The sequence below is a fragment of the Schistocerca serialis genome, chromosome 1, assembly GCF_023864345.2.
Source record: "Schistocerca serialis cubense isolate TAMUIC-IGC-003099 chromosome 1, iqSchSeri2.2, whole genome shotgun sequence".
Lineage (NCBI taxonomy): Eukaryota > Metazoa > Arthropoda > Insecta > Orthoptera > Acrididae > Schistocerca > Schistocerca serialis.
The window spans coordinates 626,842,257-626,863,697 of NC_064638.1; the positions used below are offsets into that span (position 1 = coordinate 626,842,257).

The window sequence follows — 21,441 nt, forward strand, 5'->3', positions numbered from 1 at the left end:
TTTATTCTCAGGGAATGAACTGTCTGTACTGCTGCCTACAAATTTTTTATTAACTATACAGGTATATGAACAAGAGGAGAAAAAATGTTACTGGCTCTAGTAAAAGCCAGAAAAGATTTTACGTAAATAGGACCAGATATGTTTCAATAAAAAAACTCAAATTTTGTTTAAGTCCTTCGTAGTGTTCTCTACGAGTATCACTGAGAGGAACTGTATGGAAAGATCAGAAACTGAATATTAAAAAAAATTGATTGGGATTCAATGAGAAGATAAACCAGATCGTCAACGTATGGCGGCCGTTGAGTTCGGCCGTGAACTTACGTTTTTCGCCCGATGAATGTGTAGCATCTCAGTGACCAGAAGGTATCGTTTAGCTGGAGGTGCTCGTTTAGATGTAAGAAAAACTGTTATCTGAGGGAATGAAAGGAAGAACCAGATGTCCGACCCTAGATGTTTACAACCAACATAATACCAGTCAAAGCCAAAGACCCAGAAAGAGCTTCATGCATACATCGATGGGCCGAAACATTGTGACCACTAGCCACCGCGAGATTGAATGCCTCCTGGTGGTGTTGTGGGTACATGACGCAGTAAGGAAAGAATGTGCGCGGAAAGGAGACGAATGGGCAGTCATAGCGAACATACGCGCCACAAACATGGAAATAAAGTGATATAAGCGGCTCTGACAAACGATACGTTGTCATGGCGCTGCGGCAGGAAACGAGAACCTCTGAAACGGCGAAGATGATCGCCTGTTGGGTGTACTACTGTCGTGGGACCCTATGAAAAGTGGCTGAAGGATGGTGAAATAACGAGTAGACCGTATGATACTGGAAGTCCACATCTGACCATAAATCGTCGAGATAGGAGGATCAACCACTGTGTAATCCAGGGTAGGCAGCGATCTGTGACAATATGGCGATATGTTACAGTGTTGGTACAGACCCAAGTGTTTCGGGGCACACTGTTCTAAGGCCATTGATGAATATGGAGCTCCACATCACACGACCATTACGGGTTCTTGTGCTGATCCAACGATATCATCGGTGCAGTGACCACAGCATCACTTTCTCCGTGGATCAATAGAAACGTCAGAGATACAGGAAGGTGAGGGTGAAATTATGCTGTGGGGTACACTGAATTGGACTTCCAAGGGGTCTGTGGTGGTAATCGAAGGCACAATGACAGCAGTGAATTACGTGAACATTATTGCGGACCACTTGCATCGCTGTATGCTTGAAGTCTCCTCCTATGGCGATGACATCTTCCATTCGAATAACTGTCCGTGTTGCAAGGTCAGAATTGTGCTGAAGTGGTTCGAGGGCCATTACATTGAACTCATACCGATGTCTTGGTCAGCAAATTGTGCCTGATCTGTAACCATTGGAACACATCAGGTCCTAGCTGCGTGCCCGTAAACCACTATCCCGTAATTTGTGGTAACTGCTTGACCTGTGCGTAGACATATTGTGCCACATACTTCTGGGATCCTGTCAGGGATTTATAGAATCCATACCAAGCAGAATAGCTGCTATATTTTGTTTTTATAGTGGACCAACACTCTATTAAACAGGTGGTCATAATATTTTGACTCATTGGTTTATAACCAGACCGTCTGATGTTACCCTGGGGGCCAGATGAACTGAGCTTAGGAAAGAATCGTAGTCAGAATATAATTCGTCATACAGGAGTAGGAGAAAGCCGTCACTCCCCTAACGTCAACTGCAGAGCTGGATTAGGCTGGGAACTAAGATTTTTAGATGTCAATGCTCAAAACAGGATTTGATTAACGGGGTAGAATTGAATACAACGAAATGGCGTCTCATTACAAATTGGTAGGATTATTACGATTCCGAAAATAGCTCGATAACATCTCCTAACAGAGTGAAAAGAAGTAACGCTGAGGACAACAAAAAAGACCGCAAAAAAAACCAGATCCTGGGACATTTTTCGCTTGACTTATATTCAGAAGAATCTGTAAATCAGAAAAACACAATTTTAGCCTTACCAAAGAAGATTACTGGAAACTTAAATTCAATGTGGTCTGGACACGAAAAGAGAAATATATTATGTATCAGTGCAACACCTGTGGAAAACTTATCACCAAGTAATGTGGTTTATGATTTGCAGTGCCTGTGTTACTCTGATTTACGATGCAGATTTCCTTTGGACATGCATGCATTTTAGACACTGTAGTCGTATTTGGATCTGCGCTCAAACACCCTGTTCTAAGTTTACCATGCATTTTATAAATATCATCAGGTAACTGCTGAGGGGATTACTTTTACAAAGCCTTTGCTGGTATTCATAGGGAGCTCAGAAAATAAGTTACAATGTCGTCCCACGCTAAGGTGATTCAGAAAGAAAAGTGGAGCAATTGTCAGAAGGGAGTACATGTTCAAGGTTTCCTGTAGACACAGTTCTGGTCCGGTACGGATAAGAAGTTTATCACAAGGTGAACTAAAGCGGCAACTGGAAACGAACTCCAACGCTGAAGTACGCGGGACAGCACGATTCTTGTGGGCAAAACGTAAAGAGCATGAGACGTGGAAAATTAAGCAATCAACACCTCACTCGGCTCGCACGTACACAAGCTTCGCTTTAACGTTTCCGATGGGATGTCTTGCACCAAGCGAATGCCATCTTTTCGACAAGCTAAAGAACATCGGAGGGGGGGGGGGAAGAAAATATTTTTCACCGATGAATAAGTTCACACAGTTGTTTCCGAACAGCTCAGCTCCGTGAGCAAGGAGCGGATTCCTGTCATCGAGGGGTGGAACGATTGGTAGAACGTTCCGACCTTTATTTACACAGACTCGCCAGCAATGTTTAGAAAAGAGTGTCACATATCTGAACCACTTTGAAGTGTAGGGTGGCATTCAATAAAAGTTACCTGGCCTATGGTTAGCTTACTTTTTGAAGTCCCCAGGTATTACCCATAATAGTGCAACTGAAAGCGTCTTTGGTGATCGCAGCAACAATCCATTAAGCTTCAATGTCTCTTATTTTTAATTCATAGAATAGGGTATCTGCCAGTATTACTCAGTTAATATGGAATCGAATAAAAATTTCCTAGAGAAAAGTGTGTTACACTTACCTTTACCGGAAGAATAGAACTGTACAGCTGCAAATAAGTTAGCAAAGTAATGAGCGAAAATACTTCATAATATTATTTAGATTTTCAGTTCTCACGCAATCAGACAGAGAGAGAGATCCGCGAAAGAGTCATGCTAGTAGAACAAGTAATGGGCAAGGAGTCAGAGTCAGTACTTAGCGTTAAAGGGACGCATTTGAATTTACAACATTCGTATAAAGACGCCATTCTCCTCGCTTAATGCAGCTGGGAAAACAGTGAACTTCAGTAACTCAAGTATAAACCGTTTCTAATGCCACCTTGATGTTTTACGAATGACATTCAAAGGAAATTTAAGCAAGGTGATCGCGTGATCATAGGCGTTCAGTCTTTTCATCCTGTTCTCTCGTCTGGAAGATGAATGAATGAATGTCGTGTGACTAGGGCCTCCCGACGGGTACACCGTTCGCCGGGTGCAAGTCTTTCGATTTGAGGCCACTTCGGCGACTTGCGCGTCGATGGGGATGAAATGATGATGATTGGGGCAACACAGCACCCAGTCCCTGAGCGGAGAAAATCTCCAACCCAGCCGGGAATCGAACCCGGGCCCTTAGGATTGACATTCTGTCGAGCTGACCACTCAGCTTCCGGGGGCGGACGTTTGGAAGATTACTGATGGAACACCTTTCCAACTTCTTCGCTGTACATGGCAGGATTAGTGTCACTGGCAAACCTCGAAGCTTTTAATTGTTCTCTTTAAACTCTAATTCCATTTCCAAATTCCTCCTTGTCTTCTCTCACTACTGAATGCACAGGTTGAATAACATCGCCGGCCGAAGTGGCCGTGCGGTTAAAGGCGCTGCAGTCTGGAACCGCAAGACCGCTACGGTCGCAGGTTCGAATCCTGCCTCGGGCATGGATGTTTGTGATGTCCTTAGGTTAGTTAGGTTTAACTAGTTCTAAGTTCTAGGGGACTAATGACCTCAGCCGTTGAGTCCCATAGTGCTCAGAGCCATTTGAACCATTTGAATAACATCGAGGATGAGCTACAACACTGTCTCACTCCTTTCCAACGACAACTTCCCTTTCCTTCCACCATGTAACAACAGTTCGCTGTTTGTACTAACTGGAAATAGCCTTTCATTCCCTGCATCCCTGCATTTTATGCCTGATATCTTCAGTATTCAAAGACTGTTGTCCAGTCAACATTGTTAAATGCTTTCTCTAAATTTACAAATACTCTAAAAGTAGGTTTGCCCTTCTGCAACCTATCTTCTAACACAGCTCGTGGAGTCAGCATTGCCTTGCGTATTGCTAAATTTCTGCAGAACCGAAACTGATCTTCCTGAGGTCCGCTTCTACCAGTTTTTCCACCCCTCTGTAAAAAATTCGTGTCATTAAGCTGATGTTTCTGCAGTATTTGCAGCTGTCGCCTCCTGCCTTCTTTGTAGTTGCACTTAATACAGGATTCTTCATGTTTGAGGGTTCCCCGTGTCTCATACATCTTGCACATAATGTTCCCATATCACCTTCTTCTTTCGAATTATAAGGTGGCGTTCTCGGAAAAGATCTCGATGACGATGGAACCGAAAGTCCGAATCTCCTTTCATCTTCGTCCCTCAACTGTACTCATTGGCATTGTATAACTGGTGTGAGTGACCACTGACCAGAGGCGGTAATGAACTGTATTATCAAGATTTTTCCAGTTTATATTCTGAGATAATGTTTCTTATCAATAAAATATCGAAACTGTTCATTAATTTAATTCCAATACGTGCTGTCAAAAAATATATTTAAGACTGTGCGCCATGCCTTTTATCAATTTTATGTTGTAATTTTTCATAAAATTGTCCTTCGTATTCTGTCATTTACTAAGCAATCATTTTCTGTGATTTCAGAAACCACGATGCACCTCCATAGCTGTCGGCACCATAAGGTCCTGGCCATCGTGTTGCTGTTGCTTCAGGTGCGTAGTTTACTTACTGTTTAGTTCCAAGGGACATCTTCAGAAACTCGGTGCAATAGAATCCTTTTGCTGGGCCGTTATTGCTTCTTCTGCCTCATCGTTTAGTCGAATGCTGGCTGCAAATATGACAGTTTTGTCTTTGTTTACCACGTCTACAATTAAGTCAATGGATGAAGCCTGACACCGATTTCTCCAATTTATGAGTCCTGAGGTTCCTGTTGTGCCACAACCCCGTCAGCAGCATATTTTGGCATATTATGGGCGGAAATGAGCGTGGTTTGGAAAACTCACCTTCCTGTTAAAGGGCCGCCAGAAATGACAGTAAAAACTACGGTAACTTTAATGTTATATGTTGACAATACTTCTGTAATTGGCAGATGCATGGACGCCAAATTAAGCGAAAGTACAAAAGAAAAGTGAACAGCTTTTAATTGTGAGCGTATAGACACATTTAGAATGTTCTAGAATGACACATTTCAAATTGTGAAAGTCTATGAACGATTGGTAACTAGAGATCTGAGCACTACCGAAAGAAGTAAAATGTTTCTTAAAAGCTAACAGTTTCAAGTTAAAATTTCACGTTTTCTCTGTAGAGCTTTGCTGCTTGTCGAAATTTTTTGGTTACTAAAATTTTTTCAGGTACGCAAGTCATTGTCTTGACTTTACTTAGGAGAAAATTGAACTGGTGACCGCAGTAGTAATAAACCAGTTTCACTTTTAAATGATTGAGAAGTTATTCCCTCTGCCAGAAATTTTGCGTACATTTTGTTTGCACTTACACAAATAGTTTAACCTAATTTTTTGGCACTATCCACATTGTTGGCATATTACATTTTATACTGGAAGAGGCAGCTAAAACAGGCCACCCAAAATATAATCGCTAAACTATTGCGGACAATACTGCGAACTATCTAACAGACGAAATTTTTAACGTTTTTAGTGCCGAAGTATGAGACCGGCATTTTAATGAAATTATATACGTTTTAAAAATCAGTTGCAAAAATAAGTTTTATTTCCTTAACCTTTAAGGACTTAGAGCCCTTCTTCAGAAGGCTGTACAGAAAAACACACCACAAAAAAGTAGAAGTTAGATAAGAACATTAAAATTCAAGAACAAAAAGTTTAAAAGTTTAAGGATAAAAATAGTACATACTTATAACTATAGGATAATCTGCTAGTGTCAATAGTATGCATGCAGCATATTGCTGTGGTCCTAAAAAAGTACAAGAGCAACATGTAATACATTAATAAATCCATTGATACAAAAATAGCCCCTAAATGTTTACATATGGTTCATAGTGCCTGTACAAAAATGGTATAAAGAAGTCAAACAGCAAGTGAAGCTATCATACCAGAACTGGAACTAATCAGCTAATAACATGCAAATCTTGAAATTGGTCTCAGGATGGGAGTAAAAGTGCTATAAAATAATAAAACAAACAACTATAAAGAAGCCAAATAAGCAAGACATTTCATGTGCATTCGAAAGAGGATTTGAACGACACAACATGTGTGGGACTTGATCAACTAATACCAAGATAATAATGCCGGACACTATGGTCCCATCATCAGGCTGTTGTACCAGATAGAAGGAAATACGTAATTCATATAAGACATGTACATTTACCACTGCGATCAAAGCTCAATAATCTACGCTCTGCTGTTGCAGTGATCAGACAGCCCGTTCGTGAAACTTACCAGTCTTTCACAGTGTATACGTCAGTAAAAACAGTGGATGTGGTTTTCGCATATGGCGAATGTGTCCAACGTGTTTTGAGGAACTGTGCGGTTGTGTCATGACAATGCCAGACACAATCAGTGTCTGCAAATAGTAAGAAGTTTGTAAAGAGCCTGGAAGAATAAAGAATGAAATCTCTCTTTGTCAGCGTTAATTCCGACGTACAGAGTTCGCTGTTTCCATCTGGAAAACTTACCGTTAGTCTTATGCCTGCATTCCCTTTCGTGTCCCCGTAGCTATCAGTTAACCTAAGGGAAGGAAGCCGTGTACACCGTCTGTCTGTGACCGGTAGAAGCGTTGGTTCTGTGCGTTACCATATTTTAACTGTTCGTTTGTCATATCTTGTGAGTCATAAATGAGGGACTAACGCCCGATTTCACCTGAAACGGAGAGGACAACAATCTGAAACCTCAGTCATGCTGGCTGATTTTCCAGGCCAGCGTTCGTTAATCCTCCGTTGACGACTTTGTTCTGTCAACGTGAGAGACTTTGAACAATCGCATCCTTGTTACCTGTTTCATTGATATGGCAGGTATCTACCGTTCCTAACAGATATGAGATGTGTCAGTTAAATAACCGGACTGGTGTTGCCAAAAAATTTATTGAGCACCGTCCTGGGCGATCCCATCAACGCTCCATACGAATTTTCCTTCAGAGCAGTGCTGGAAGTCCGCTTCTGTCAACTTTTACTTCCTCCGCTTTCACGCTGTCAAATCTTGTCCCCTTAAGCGCTTATTTGGCTTAAGTAAATGAAAAAACTCATAGTGGGCCGGGTCGTTCTACTGTGTGGGGTGGTCCAACACGCTGATAGGTCGTTCTATAATAGTGTGTGGCCCAACATGGTGATGTATTTCGAAAAGAATGCCTTTACGGACAAGACGGTATCGGAGGGCACAATGGCATCATTATTGGACAAACTTTGTGCATGTTGAATGATTCACACAAAATTTGACGTAGACTTCCTCTGCTCATTCCTGAGATTTCAGCAAGACCTCGGACAGTCAGACAAGGATTTGCACGAATCAGCTTACGCATTTTCTCAGTGTTTTTTGATGTTCACGGTAGTCCAGAACGAGGATCGCCTTCGGTCGTTTCAAGTCCCTTTATAAACTTTTCGAACCAGTGACGAGCTTGTGTTTGCGATAAACCTTCATTTCCGCACATTTCCCTTAACAAGGTATTAGATCGTGTAGCAGTTCTCTTCTGTTTTCAAGAAAACTCGTTGCTCCACACGTACACTTTGTATTTTGTGCCGAGACGTTTGCGAAAAGTTTGCTACGGACGATTGGTACAGCAAGATTGAGTGACATATAACAGTACCGCTTCGAGCTCAAGGCGGGTAAAACGTCAACTGAAACAAACATATTCAAACTCGCAGCCGGGGGGCCTCTTTTTGCCGGCAGCAGCACTAGTCCGTGCATTTAACTACAATATTTAGTATGTTGTCGCAGCTATGGTGAGGCACATAAGCAGTCAACGAGGTACCAACATAATGAGTATCCTCCCCTGTCTGCACAGACGATTTCGTACTTTTTCACAGAATATTTGGATAATGTTACTTAAAATCCGTCTTGATTGCAAATCCCATATGACATTATGTCTATTTTTGCAAAGAATATTTGGATATAATTGGATCGCCCTTTAGGGAAACACAAAATGGTTTGCCCTCTTACCACACATAACACCTCCGAACATTTATCTATAGGTGAAATCAAAATAAGTAGTTGTAAATCAAAGTTTTTATTGACCGTCTAGACTGCATACATCGGGTGTCTCTACTAAGCGTCGTCATGCGAATTTTCTACAGCGTTTTGGCAGATATCTGCAATTTATTTTGTGGAACGTGTAGTCGGAGTCAGCATTGATTTGTTTCCCATTACAAGCAGAATGATTTTTGATTTGGAATTTTAGGTGCCCATTTGACAAATCTATTCCAGATAAGTCTAGCTCTACTGCGTTACTTCTTTTATCCATATGTGTAACAGGAACAGTAAAATACAAAGAATATAAAGTACCCCAGGAGCTACTTCTGCAAGGCTGCAGCAGTCAGCGTGGGTCAGGGCACTGCTGTTGCTGATGGAGTGGTCGCTATTTTTCGTGTTTTGATGTCACTGTTAATTCACATCGATAAAAGGAACATCACACAAGACTAATTTGGGACTGCTCTGTCGAATGGCTCTGTCGAATGGGCACGTAAAATTCCACTTTAAAAATCATTTTGTTTGTAACGGGAAAGAAGCCAACGCTTTCTATCGGCGCTGGGCGTCGCATGAAGACGTGATGAGCCGTATTCGTTTGGACTGACTCCAGCTACACGTTGCAAAAATGAAATTCCACATATCTGCCAAAACATCAGAGAAAGCGCATTACGACACTTAGGAGAGACACCGTGTATATCTACAGTTATAACCTTGTTTGGTTCTATCGTGCTCGGGAGGGCGACGGTTCAATCCCGTCTCCAGCCATCCTGATTTAGGTTTTCCGTGATTTCCCTAAATCGTTTCAGGCAAATGCCGGGATGGTTCCTTTGAAAGGGCACGGCCGATTTCCTTCCCCATCCTTCCCTAACCCGAGCTTGCGCTCCGTCTCTAATGACCTCGTTGTCGACGGGACGTTACAAAACACTAACCTAACCTAACCTTCTATCGTGCAGTACCATCTTTATATTTCATTTTTTGTGTTTTTCAGCTCTTATAAACTTATATAACACTTACAAAACACTATTAGCTGCTGTTTAAATTATTCTTTGAAGTGCCACGGTTTCGATCTAAGACAATTATCGGGTGTTAGCAGCAGCTTACGGGGTCGTATAATGTCATTTGTAAAATGCGAAGAATATGATAACTATCCGTCGCATAATCTAAGACATACAACGCCGGCAGAAGACCGTACGTCAATTTCTGTACAGTAAGGTTTCTGCATGGAAACTCGTGAGACTTTAAATGCTGTATAGAACGGGCCTGTGCTGTGTGAGTCTGAAGTGCGGTATTCTCTGTCCGGCATCACTTTGTACCAGCTATCAGTACTCGACGTAACAATTTTGAGCACTTGATATGACAATGTCAGCGACATACGAACTATACCTGAACTTTGTGTTTCCTTTCATTTCGGTAGGGCGGACGTCTGTGGCATATCTCATCCTTTCGGATAGATAAGGGTTTTCGGCGTTGTTATCTTGTTAGTAAATGACCAAGTTCCACACATGGTATGTCACTGAAGCCCTCTTGGATGTTTTTTTTCCAACTTTTTTTCCTTTATTGAGTTTCGATTCCCCCTGAAGGGGGCGGGCTAGAAGCAGCTTAGTACGCCACTCTTCAGCCTACAGAATTTTTGAAACATAAGAAGAAGATAATAAACAATAAAAGCAGGTGATAAAAACGGTGACTTAAATTGTAAAATGGCGGAAAATTGTGGAAGTTAAAACACAAAACAAAGGGTTGGCGATGCTAATAAAATACACAGGAAGTAGACAGGTAAAATAGTAGACAGGAAATTATAAAAAACACAGCGACAGTCTGGTTTCTGTTCACAAGTGATATAAAAAATCACACCCAGCGATAATATGATATTTGCTTGCAACACTTCGGAAAAGCGCAACACTTAACACTCACTTAAAACACTACACTAAAAAGTTGGCATGAAGATGATACATCACAGCCAAGGTCAGAAGGGTGATCCTGGACAGATGAGGGGGAAAAAAGGGGAGAGGAGAGGAGAAACGAAGTGGGGAGGGGGAGGACCCGACGGAAGGAGAGGAGTCATAAGGGGGGAGGAGAGGAGCAGGGCAGGCATGAGAGGTAGTGGGGTAAGGCAGAGGAGTGGATGCAAAAGGACTCTGGGGAGAGAAGGGAGTCAAATAGAATGTACGTGGGAAGAGGAAAAAACAGAATGGGAGGGGGGGGGGGAAGATGGAGACCAGGAAAAGGACAAAGGAAGGCAGAGGGAGGTGAGGATAAGAGTTGATAGGAGGGTAACTGGAGGGAGAGAGAGCATAATCCAGGAGGAGGAGTCGATGGAAACCACTTTGGGAAAGGAGATGAAGGGTGTAGAGGTGGAGGGTAGGGGGGACACAACGGTAAAGGCTCGGCAGAGGGTGGTGGTTGGACAAGAGAGTAGCAAACAGGGGATGAGGGGGATCAAGTCAGCGGGAGGTGTAGAGGATGCAGATATGTTCGAGGAAAAGGAGCAGATGGTGGAAAGTAATAAGGTCGTACATGATCCATATGTGGGATGGGAGGTGTATACTGAAGGTGAGGCAGAGTGCATGGCGCTCGAGGATCTGGAGGGACTTATAGAATTTGAAGGGGGTGGATTATCAAGGCAGGACTGGCATAACAGAGGATGGGGTGGATTAAGGATTTGTAGGTGTGGAGGATGTTTTTTCAATACCACTGGAATTAATATATAATGCCATCAAAAATAAAGTCGGTTTCACAAGTTGTCAGCTGTAAATGTTGATAATCATTTCCGAAAATCTCGTACTTCACCATATTATCTGCTATAATGGACCAAAAACTACACTTCGATATACGGAATATTTATAAATTCGTTATACAAAAGTTAGCTTTCATTTTGAGAAGGGTAAATATTTTACAGAAATGTTTGATACTGTATTGAATGCGAGTTTTATTTCCACCTAACACTGGTATTTCCCGACGTTCCCGCTAGATGGCTTGTGCGAATGAGTTATTACAAATGTCATCATGGAGTCGTATAACGCTGCAGAGTGTGCACAGTGTTGTTTATGGTTTCATGAATCAAAATCCGCTTCTACAGTTCAGAGACAATTCAGGGCTAAATATCGCAAGCCACGACCTCAAACAAAAACTGCTATCATTTGCTACTATCGTTCCACCGAAACTGGCTGTATATCACAGGTTATTTATCGTTCTTGCCGAGTCATCTATAAATGGCATATCATACTTGGACATGCTTGAACATTATCTAATGCCTCGGTTACAACAGGACTTGGGCATATAATTAATTTTCCAACATCGTGTGACACGACGTCATGGTGAAGTTATCGAGTATCTCGGTAATAATGAGCCGACTTGGACTGGACGTGTTGGAATAATGACCTAGCCACCACGATGACCTAACTGAACCTCAATAGACTTCTGTTTATGGGGTTACACATTAAAGAAAGAGTGTTCGTTCCTCCGATTCTGGAAAACGTCGAAGAGCTGCGACAACGGATAACACAAGCAGCTCCCACCATACAGCAAGTCTTGCGTATAGGATATGGCAGCAAACCGATTGCAGGTGGAGCATTTGTCGTGTTACAAAACATTGAACATTTGTAAATAAAACTTGAAGATACACTCAGGCAGTGTTATAACAAACATTTCTGTAAGTTATTTAATTATTCAAAATTAAAAGTTACTTTTGTATAAATAATTTATAAACACGCCTATTTATTCATAATGGGTATATTTGGGGTGGCGCATCTTACCTTCCTCCTCCTGTATAGCGTAGTACAGTGTGGTTATAATTAAACTTTCTCTATTTAACACGAGCCAACACGGAAAATATTTGCCGTTCGAGGCCCTTACATGGTAGCGTTAATGTCAAGGACGTGAGAAAGAGAAACAATGTAGAATCAATTCAATCGAAACACTTTTAATGTGCTGCTACAGTACATCATACTATTACATGCCGGTATCATTACTGCTACAAAAGGAGCTCAATATGACTCCGCCGGCCGCTGGAGCCGCGCTGCTGCTACAGTCACGGGTTCGAATCCTGCCTCGGGCATGGATGTGTGTGATGTCCTTAGGTTAGTTAGGTTTACGTAGTTCTAATTCTAGGGGACTGATGACCTCAGATGTTAAGTCCCATAGTGCTTAGAGAGCCATTCGGTATGGCTCCCTTCAGTGTCCAGAAGAACTTGAAAATGCAGTATTGCATTCAGTACAGCAGAACAAAGCATATTCCTAGATATTCTGGCTATCTCTGTTGATATGCTACGCTTCAGATCAGAACATGTGTGAATCTTCCGCTGTTAAACCCTGCCCTTCACGTAGCTCCACGACCGGAAATCACAGGAAGTGAGATCAGGTGATCGTACCGGTCAAACATTTGGAAACGATCGGCTGATAATTCGATCGTTCAGAAATATGTTTGGGAGAAACAGGTGAACTTCACGAGCGATGTGCGGTGGGGCCCCATCTTGGATGAGAACTGTTGAGTTCAATGCGTCTCTATATTGTAGGGCGGATGTGACATGCTGGCGAAGCATATCACAGTAACGTTGGCCAGTCACACTGCACGTCTTTGGTCCTTGAGCGTCAATCCGCTAAAAAAAGAATTGGCCAATGATGAACGTAGCCGTGAATCCACACCATACGGTGACACGTTCACCATACAGAGGAACCTCATGCACAGTGACTGGAAGTGAAGATCCCCATACTCGGCAATTTTGTGTGATCACCTCACCCATCATAGGAAAATGGCTTCGTCTGTCAAAGGACTGTCCGGGGCTAGCCCTCGTCAGCTTCAATCCTTGCGAGAAAGTGGAGAGCGAAGCTAACACGTCGTTGTGCGTCCTGTGGTGCAAGCACCTGTACAATATGTATCTTGTACAGATACCATTTGAGAATTGTTCGAAGCACCTTCTTTACAGTATACCACGGGATGTTCAACTGCCGTGACATAGCACGCTCACTGCCTGACGATCGGGACTTGCGCCCAGCGTTGTCTGCCATAGCAACAGCGATATCATCAGCCACCTGTGGTGCAACCGGTAGTCGGCCTCTTCCTGGAGCGACGCCCGATTCTCCAGTTGATTCGACCTTCTTCATCGTGCTTCGCACAGCGGGTGGAGAAAGAGGACCCTTCCGTAATCCTTTCAGTCGGCGATATTCTCAAATGCAGCTGCAGCATTACCGCTGTTTTGATAACAGAGCTTCACCACAATGCCCCTTTCCTTTCGTCAAAGCTCATGTTGACACGTCAACAAGTGCACTGCGACTGGTCAGGTGTGTGGGACCATGAATCACGATGACTGATCACGGCACCTGGCTGGCAGAGTTGGAACTGAACGGTGTCAACATGACGCACGGAAATCATGGACCCCATACTCTAGGCATGAATTCTAACAAGTCTGGTACTCGTACGGTAATTAGTTTCCTTGCTATAACGTATTAAATAGGGGATGTTTCATTTTAACCACACGATGTATGCTTATTACTGAAGATCCATGTGCCGTCTAAGTGTTAACGTAGTACACAAGCAAGGAAGAATATTGGTAAATGAAGAGCCCGATCGCAAATGAATTACTGGCCTTTCTTGGTAAGTACAAGGAAATTATAATTTACGTCGTACGTCGTAAATTTGTCACTTATGGTAAGATGTAATGATGATTAGAATGTTGCGAAAATGATAACTGTTGGTGTGCTGTAGAGAAGCGACGTTAGAGGCCTTATCACTCGGCAGCTGTCCGGTGTGACGCTCGCGCTGAACTTTGCACGACCTGTCCCAGCGGGTCTTTTGCTTACGGAGGATGGATGTCTCTCTCCCGCAGGTGGCTCTACAGCCTGGAGTGGAGGCGCACGCCCGCCTCATGGACCCGCCCGCCAGGAATTCCATGTGGAGGTTCGGCTACCTGACGCCCGTCAACTACAACGACAACGAACTCTACTGCGGCGGCTTCACCGGTGAGTTCTCTCATAATGCTGATCACTTAACAATGGCATAAAAGGTACAAACCTGGGTGGTAATTAAATAAACAACAACACAGATAGTAGCGGTGTGATCATTTAAAAACTTGGAATGGTACCGCGACGAAGAATATCGTTTACCGTCGCATACTGTCGCTAGAGATGAAGCATGGTGTCTTCATTTCGAGGCGGAAGGCGAGTCAGAGCCTACAATGGGGGTATATGGACGAACCCCCTTTGAAAACAACCAAAGCCGTGCACGCCAGTTCCGAAAAAGTCATGATGACCGTTGTCTTTGACTGCAAGGGAACGTTGCTCATTGAGTTCTGGAACACGGCGCCAATATTAATGCACAGTGGCAAATGGACGCAATGCCAAAATTGTAGCGCGCTATCGAGTCTGAATGCCCAGAAACGCAGACGGATGGTATCATCCTGTTGCACGATAATGTCCGCCTACATGCTGACGAAGTTGTTACGACGACGATCGTGTGAAAGCCAGCTCGCGCTATTCGTCCACGAGACTCAGAGGGCCATAGACGCGGGTTCACAGGTAGATGCCGTGTTTCTTGACTTCCGCAAGGCGTTCGATACAGTTCCCCACAGTCGTTTAATGAACAAAGTAAGAGCATATGGGCTATTAGACCAATTGTGTGATTGGATCGAAGAGTTCCTAGATAACAGAACGCAGCATGTCATTCTCAATGGAGAGAAGTCTTCCGAAGTAAGAGTGATTTCAGGTGTGCCGCAGGGGAGTGTCATAGGACCGTTGCTATTCACAATATACATAAATGACCTGGTGGATGACATCGGAAGTTCACTGAGGCTTTTTGCAGATGATGCTGTGGTGTATCGAGAGGTTGTAACAATGGAAAATTGTACTGAAATGCAGGAGGATCTGCAGCGAATTGACGCATGGTGCAGGGAATGGCAATTGAATCTCAATGTAGACAAGTGTAATGTGCTGCGAATACACAGAAAGATAGATCCTTTATCATTTAGCTACAAAATAGCAGGTCAGCAACTGGAAGCAGTTAATACCATAAATTATCTGGGAGTACGCATTAGGAGTGATTTAAAATGGAATGATCATATAATGTTGATCGTCGGTAAAGCAGATGCCAGACTGAGATTCATTGGAAGAATCCTAAGGAAATGCAATCCGAAAACAAAGGAAGTAGGTTACAGTACGGTTGTTCGCCCACTGCTTGAATACTGCTCAGCAGTGTGGGATCCGTGCCAGATAGGGTTGATAGAGGGTATGGAGAAGATCCAACGGAGAGCAGCGCGCTTCGTTACAGGATCATTTAGTAATCGCGAAAGCGTTACGGAGATGATAGATAAACTCCAGTGGAAGACTCTGCAGGAGAGACGCTCAGTAGCTCGGTACGGGCTTTTGTTAAAGTTTCGAGAACATACCTTCACCGAAGAGTCAAGCAGTATATTGCTCCCTCCTACGTATATCTCGCGAAGAGACCATGAGGATAAAATCAGAGAGATTAGAGCCCACACAGAAGCATACCTACTATCCTTCTTTCCACGAACAATACGAGACTGGAATAGAAGGGAGAACCGATAGAGGTACTCAAGGTACCCTCCGCCACACACCGTCAGGTGGCTTGCGGAGTATGGATGTAGATGTAGACTACGCTGCACACGTTTCGCTGGCAAACCCTTACACATTATCCATACAGTTCCGATCTCTCCCCCTGCGATTTCCACATTTTTGGAGCCATGAAGAAAGACGTTCGTGGCCGTCGGTTTGCTTCGGACGATGAGGTGCACTCCTGGGTACAATCATGATGCCATACGCAAGTGCAAAGATTTTTCCATGAAGGTACTGACCATTTAGTCTCACAGTGGGATAAATGTATCAAAAATTATGGCGATTACTTCTGAAATAATAAACATTTCCCTTACCTTTCTTAGTCTTTTTCATTTTCATTTGACTGTCCCTTAGAGCATCTAAAATATCATCGAATCAGTAACAGGATGTAGACTTGTAATCAGAAAGCATAATAATCGACGACTTGAGTAAAGCAAGGTAAGTAGCGGGACATCAGTCAGCTGTGGCAACAGGTCATCGTTATAAAGTCCCGCTACTTGCTGTACAAAAATAGCTTTGGTTTGCATACATTCAAAGGGTGTTCTGTATAACGACATTCATCTGAACGCGAACAGTTGCTCCAGTTGCAATGCATCGCAGTTGTGAGGTTAAAATCTCTCTAAGATGCTACAGATTTAGTTTTTTCGTAGCACCGTTAAATAAATTGTATTTCGAGATGGCTCTTTCGAGGAACTCACGAGTGACTTACTCTCCGACCCTCACGTAATCTGAGCCTGTATCGGATAACTAACTGACGTACATATAAAGCTAGAGAAAATCTTAAAGTAGTGTACAGTTTTTCAGTCAAATCAATATTTGCCGATTCACCGCTATTCTACTATTGTCAGAACAACATAAGAAATAATCTGCACGTAAAATGGTCACATTATAATTGCATGGAGCTCTTTCGTTTAGACGAAGCATGTCGCTCACAAATGTGAAAATGTTTTCAGCAGTGAACCAGCTAACGGCAGGTCGTTTCTTTGAAAATACAGTACTCCTCTGAGATTGGTTGGTAGAGCTTCCTCGCAAATGCCGTCGAACGAATGTCGCATACTTTTCGTTGTATACATATGCTGTGTATTGTCAATATTAACCATAAAGCCACGCAGTGACATTGTGTTTGACACTTCGATCTGATATTCGTGCCTGGTTGCCTCTTGATGCATAGGCAGTGTCCGAAGAATCTTCGTATGAACAAAAACCTTTGTCGTTAATTATTGACTAAGCTGATCGATAAACACAACTCTGTCACATTTGGACCTCAATTCGAAGCCTCTTGGAGCATTAATATGAAAATCGTAACAAGTGTGTTCAATAGCAAAGAATTTAGAAATCAGGAGTCCCCGTCACACATACTTCACTATCTTTGTCAAAGAAACAGATAGTACAATATTAGCAACAGGTATGACACATAATTCCATTTCATTCGGCATTGCTGCTTTTTTTATTGGCACACTGATGAGCCAAAACAGTATGACGACCTGCTTAATAGCTTGTTTGTCCGTCTTTGGAATGAAAGAAGTACATCACTGATTCTGCGTATCAGGGATCCGGCAGTTTGTTGGTAGGTTTATGGAAGTAAGTGGCTTTAGATGTCCACGCAAAGGTCAGGTAATTTGCGTGAGTAACGGGCCCCTGATTTGCCTACGCGGTGGTGGCGCCCGATAGCGACAAAAATGGGTTCCATAGGATTTACACCAGGCGAATTCCGTCATCGAAACATCAACGTGAGTTCACTATAGTGCTCCTCGAACCACTGTAACACGATTCCGACTCCGAGACGTGGACAGTTATGCTGCCAAAAGATGACATCGCCGCTGTGGAAGACATCAGGCATGAAGGGATACAGGTGGTTGACAGCTGTCAGCGTGCCAATGTGTCTTCGATAACAACCACAGATCTCATGCAAGTGCAGGAGAATATGTCCTAAAGCATAATACTACTCTCACCAATCCGCGTCCTTAGCGTGCTGTATGTGTTGCTTCACCTAGTGAAGTAAAAACGTGGTTCACCCGAAGAGCTGACACGTTTCTATTGATCGACGGTCGAATGCAGATGGTCACGTAACTGACGATGTCGTTGTGTCAACATGTGAATTGGCGATGTCGTTGGATCATCATGTGAACACGTAGGGGTGGTCTGCTGCGGAGCTCCATGTTCAAAAATGTACGATAAACGATATGCCCCGAAACACTTGTGCGTGCACCAGCATTGTGCTCTTTCAGCATAGATATCACAGATCACTCACTATCTGTCCTACTTTACAGAGAGACAAGTCTCCGTACCCCGCGTTTTGCGAAAAGTCGTGGACGTCCAATCATTTGGCGTCCAGTGGTAGTTTCACTATCTGTCTATATCTTTCCGTAGATTCTCACGACAGTGGGGACGTGGACATTCGACCAGCTTCGCCGCGTTAGAGATACTCGTTCACAGGCTCTGCGTAATAATAATCTGTCCTCTGCCAAAGTCGCTTATCTCAATGGATCTCTCCGTTTGCAGCCCATATCTTCGCTAGGGTGATCCCCGTCCGTGTCTGATCCGCTTACATAGTCTGTTACCGTGTCACGTGCCCGCGACGCCACAAGGTGATATACAGTGTCGCCGTCGGCAGTGGTCATAATGTTTTGGCTTACCTGTGTACGTCTTCCCAGGCGTCACTGCAGGGTGCACTTGACAACCCATCGTTACACCTAACCTCACTGTCTCGCAAGTTAAATTCTAATTACTGGTTTATGGTACATAAAAGGGCATCAGCAGCTGCATTTGATGAAAGGAGTAACTTTATTTACTTCGAAGCAGCAGATGAACTCATCAAGAGACTGGTCCATAAATGTGTAAGATGATAATTTTGTCTAAAGTACGCACAGCAGCGAGTTAACACGAACCGCTTAGCTACTGTGCACGATTTCTGTAAAAACGTTGAAAGAGGGTTAGGAAAGTTTCATTTAATTATTTAAGCTTTTTAAGATCTGTTAGAAGAAAAAACTTCCTATGGTCCAAGATGAAGGTGAGCGGAGGAGACATTCGAACTTTCTGGGCGACAAAATTAAGCTGGTTTTGCGATGGTGTCATGTGTAGCTTGTTCACGTGTAACACGGCGGTGTTCTGCTCAGTGCAGTGGCAGCAGTACAACGGCAGCTGCGGCCTCTGCGGCGACAGCTTCGGGGAGCCCAAGCCGCGCCCACACGAGGCTGGCGGGCTCTACGGCAAAGGCGTCATCAGCAGGAACTACGTCACCGGGCAGGTATGGCACACACACAGAAGAGAACGCTCAGACAAATTCTATCTTTGAAAATACCACATACCGTGTGAGAACCTGCAAATGGATTGAGACAAGACACAAGATATCAGGAGGTACTCAATCCCCTTCCTTATTTTCATGTGTGATTTCTCTCGAAATTCAATTTTTTTTTCATACACAGATAATTCTATAAAACGGTCAAGTATTTTTCACACGATTGTCTTATATAATTTGTTGCTGTTTGTGGTCTTCAGTCCAACTAATGTTGAAGCAGCCGTTCATGCCAGTCGGTCCTCTGCAAGCCCCTTCAGCTCTCTCTAAGTACTACAACCTACATACATCTGAACCTGCGTATCGTATTTCAAATCTTAGTTTCTGTATTAAATTAATAGCCCCCACGCTTCCTTCCATTATCGAAGTGACAATTCCTTGACGTCTCATGCTATGTCCTGTCACCCGATATTTCTTTTAGTCAGGTTATCATAAATTTCTTTTTCTACAAATACGATTTTGTATGTCCTCATTTGTCGTTCCTTTTACCACTCTTGCCTCCAGTATCCTTCTATGGCAACGCATTTTAAAAGTTTGTATTCCCTTATTATCTGAAGCGCTCGTCTTCCGTACAGTGCCACGCTCCAGACATATACCTTTAGAAAATACTTCCCAGTAGGTAAATTGGTATTAGACATTAAATTTCTCTTCTTCGGAAAAGCTTTTTTGTCAGTTCGCATTTCATATCCTGTCTACCTCGATTATCATTAATTATTTTATTGACCAAGTAGCAAAACTCCTCTACATTTAGATTATCGTTTTCTAATCCAATCCCCTCACAATCGTGATTTAATACAGTTACACTCCATTACCTTTGTTTTGCCTTTGTTGATATTCATCTTATATTTTCAAGACACTATCTGTTCTGTTCAACTGTTCTTCCACATACATTTTTATCTACGATTGAAATTCAGTGTCATTCGCAGACCTTAAAGTATTTATTTCTTCTCCTTAAACTTTAATTCCCTTACCAAATTTATCCTTGGTTTCTTTTACTGTCCGCAGCTCGTGGTCGTGCGGTAGCGCTCTCGCTTCCCGCGCCTGGGTTCCCGGGTTCGATTCCCGGCGGGGTCAGGGATTTTCTCTGCCTCGTGATGACTGGGTGTTGTGTGTTGTCCTTAGGTTAGTTAGGTTTAAGTAGTTCTAAGTTCTAGGGGACTGATGACCATAGCTGTTAGTCCCATAGTGCTCAGAGCTATTTGAACCATTTTTTTCCTTTACTGTGTGCTCGACGTACAGATTGAATAACGCCGGAAATGAGCCACAACCCTGTCTCACTCCCATCTCAGCCACTATTTCATCGTTTACTTTATGATCTTTTTTCTTTTGAACTAGGATATTTAATTTTGTTATGTGGGCTCCACAGTCCAAAATATGTCCTCTAATGACTAGATTAATATGAATATTAGCCAGCTACACTGCTCTTAAAACGGTTTTTATTTTATAAATCACTCACGATGAGCCTTTTCAGCATGTTGCCATCATCAGATGCCCTATAAATACGTAAGTAAGTGATGGTCTTAATATCATGATATGGTCAGAATAGTTATAATACATTCCTTTGGCGTTTTTATCTTACATGTAATATCGTTGCTGCATTCTTTTTTTACAAAATTTCATGTAACCTTTACGACAAATCCTGCATAGAACAAATCGTTAGAAACTTCACCACTTTTTACAAGCACGCCAGAGAAAGTGAAAACAGCCTATCTACAGTTTTTCAACATCTACAAAGAGAAAAACACGACTTAAAACTCTTAATCGAAGGATTAGAGCTCCACGTAACGCAAAAGGGAGCGACCATAAACACCCTTGAGGAAACAGAGATGCGCTGACATGTATACAACAATCCCACATATTTATTGAATGAACAAACCGACGCTGGCCGCTGTGACCGAGCGGTTCTAGGCGCTTCAGTCCGGAACCGCGCTACTGCTACGGTCGCAGGTTCGAATCCTGCCTCGGCATGGATGTATGTGCTGTCCTTATGTTAGCTAGGTTTAAGTAGTTCTAAGTCTAGGAGACTGACGACCTTAGATGTTAATTCCCATAGTGTTTAGAGCCATTTGAACAAACCGACCTAAAGAGCAGAAAGTGCATACGAAA

General features: G+C 43.0%; 1 protein-coding gene across 1 annotated transcript in view; it reads left to right on the forward strand.

Annotated features, from left to right (window-relative positions):
* LOC126478499 (uncharacterized) overlaps positions 1-21,441 on the forward strand; it is a 359,047-nt gene that overhangs the window by 313,558 nt on the left and 24,048 nt on the right. Inside the window, exons 2-4 of the mRNA XM_050103706.1 lie at positions 4,972-5,039; positions 14,300-14,432; positions 19,157-19,287. Coding sequence (XP_049959663.1) covers positions 4,972-5,039; positions 14,300-14,432; positions 19,157-19,287 — 332 coding nt within the window. The remainder of the gene's footprint in view (positions 1-4,971; positions 5,040-14,299; positions 14,433-19,156; positions 19,288-21,441) is intronic.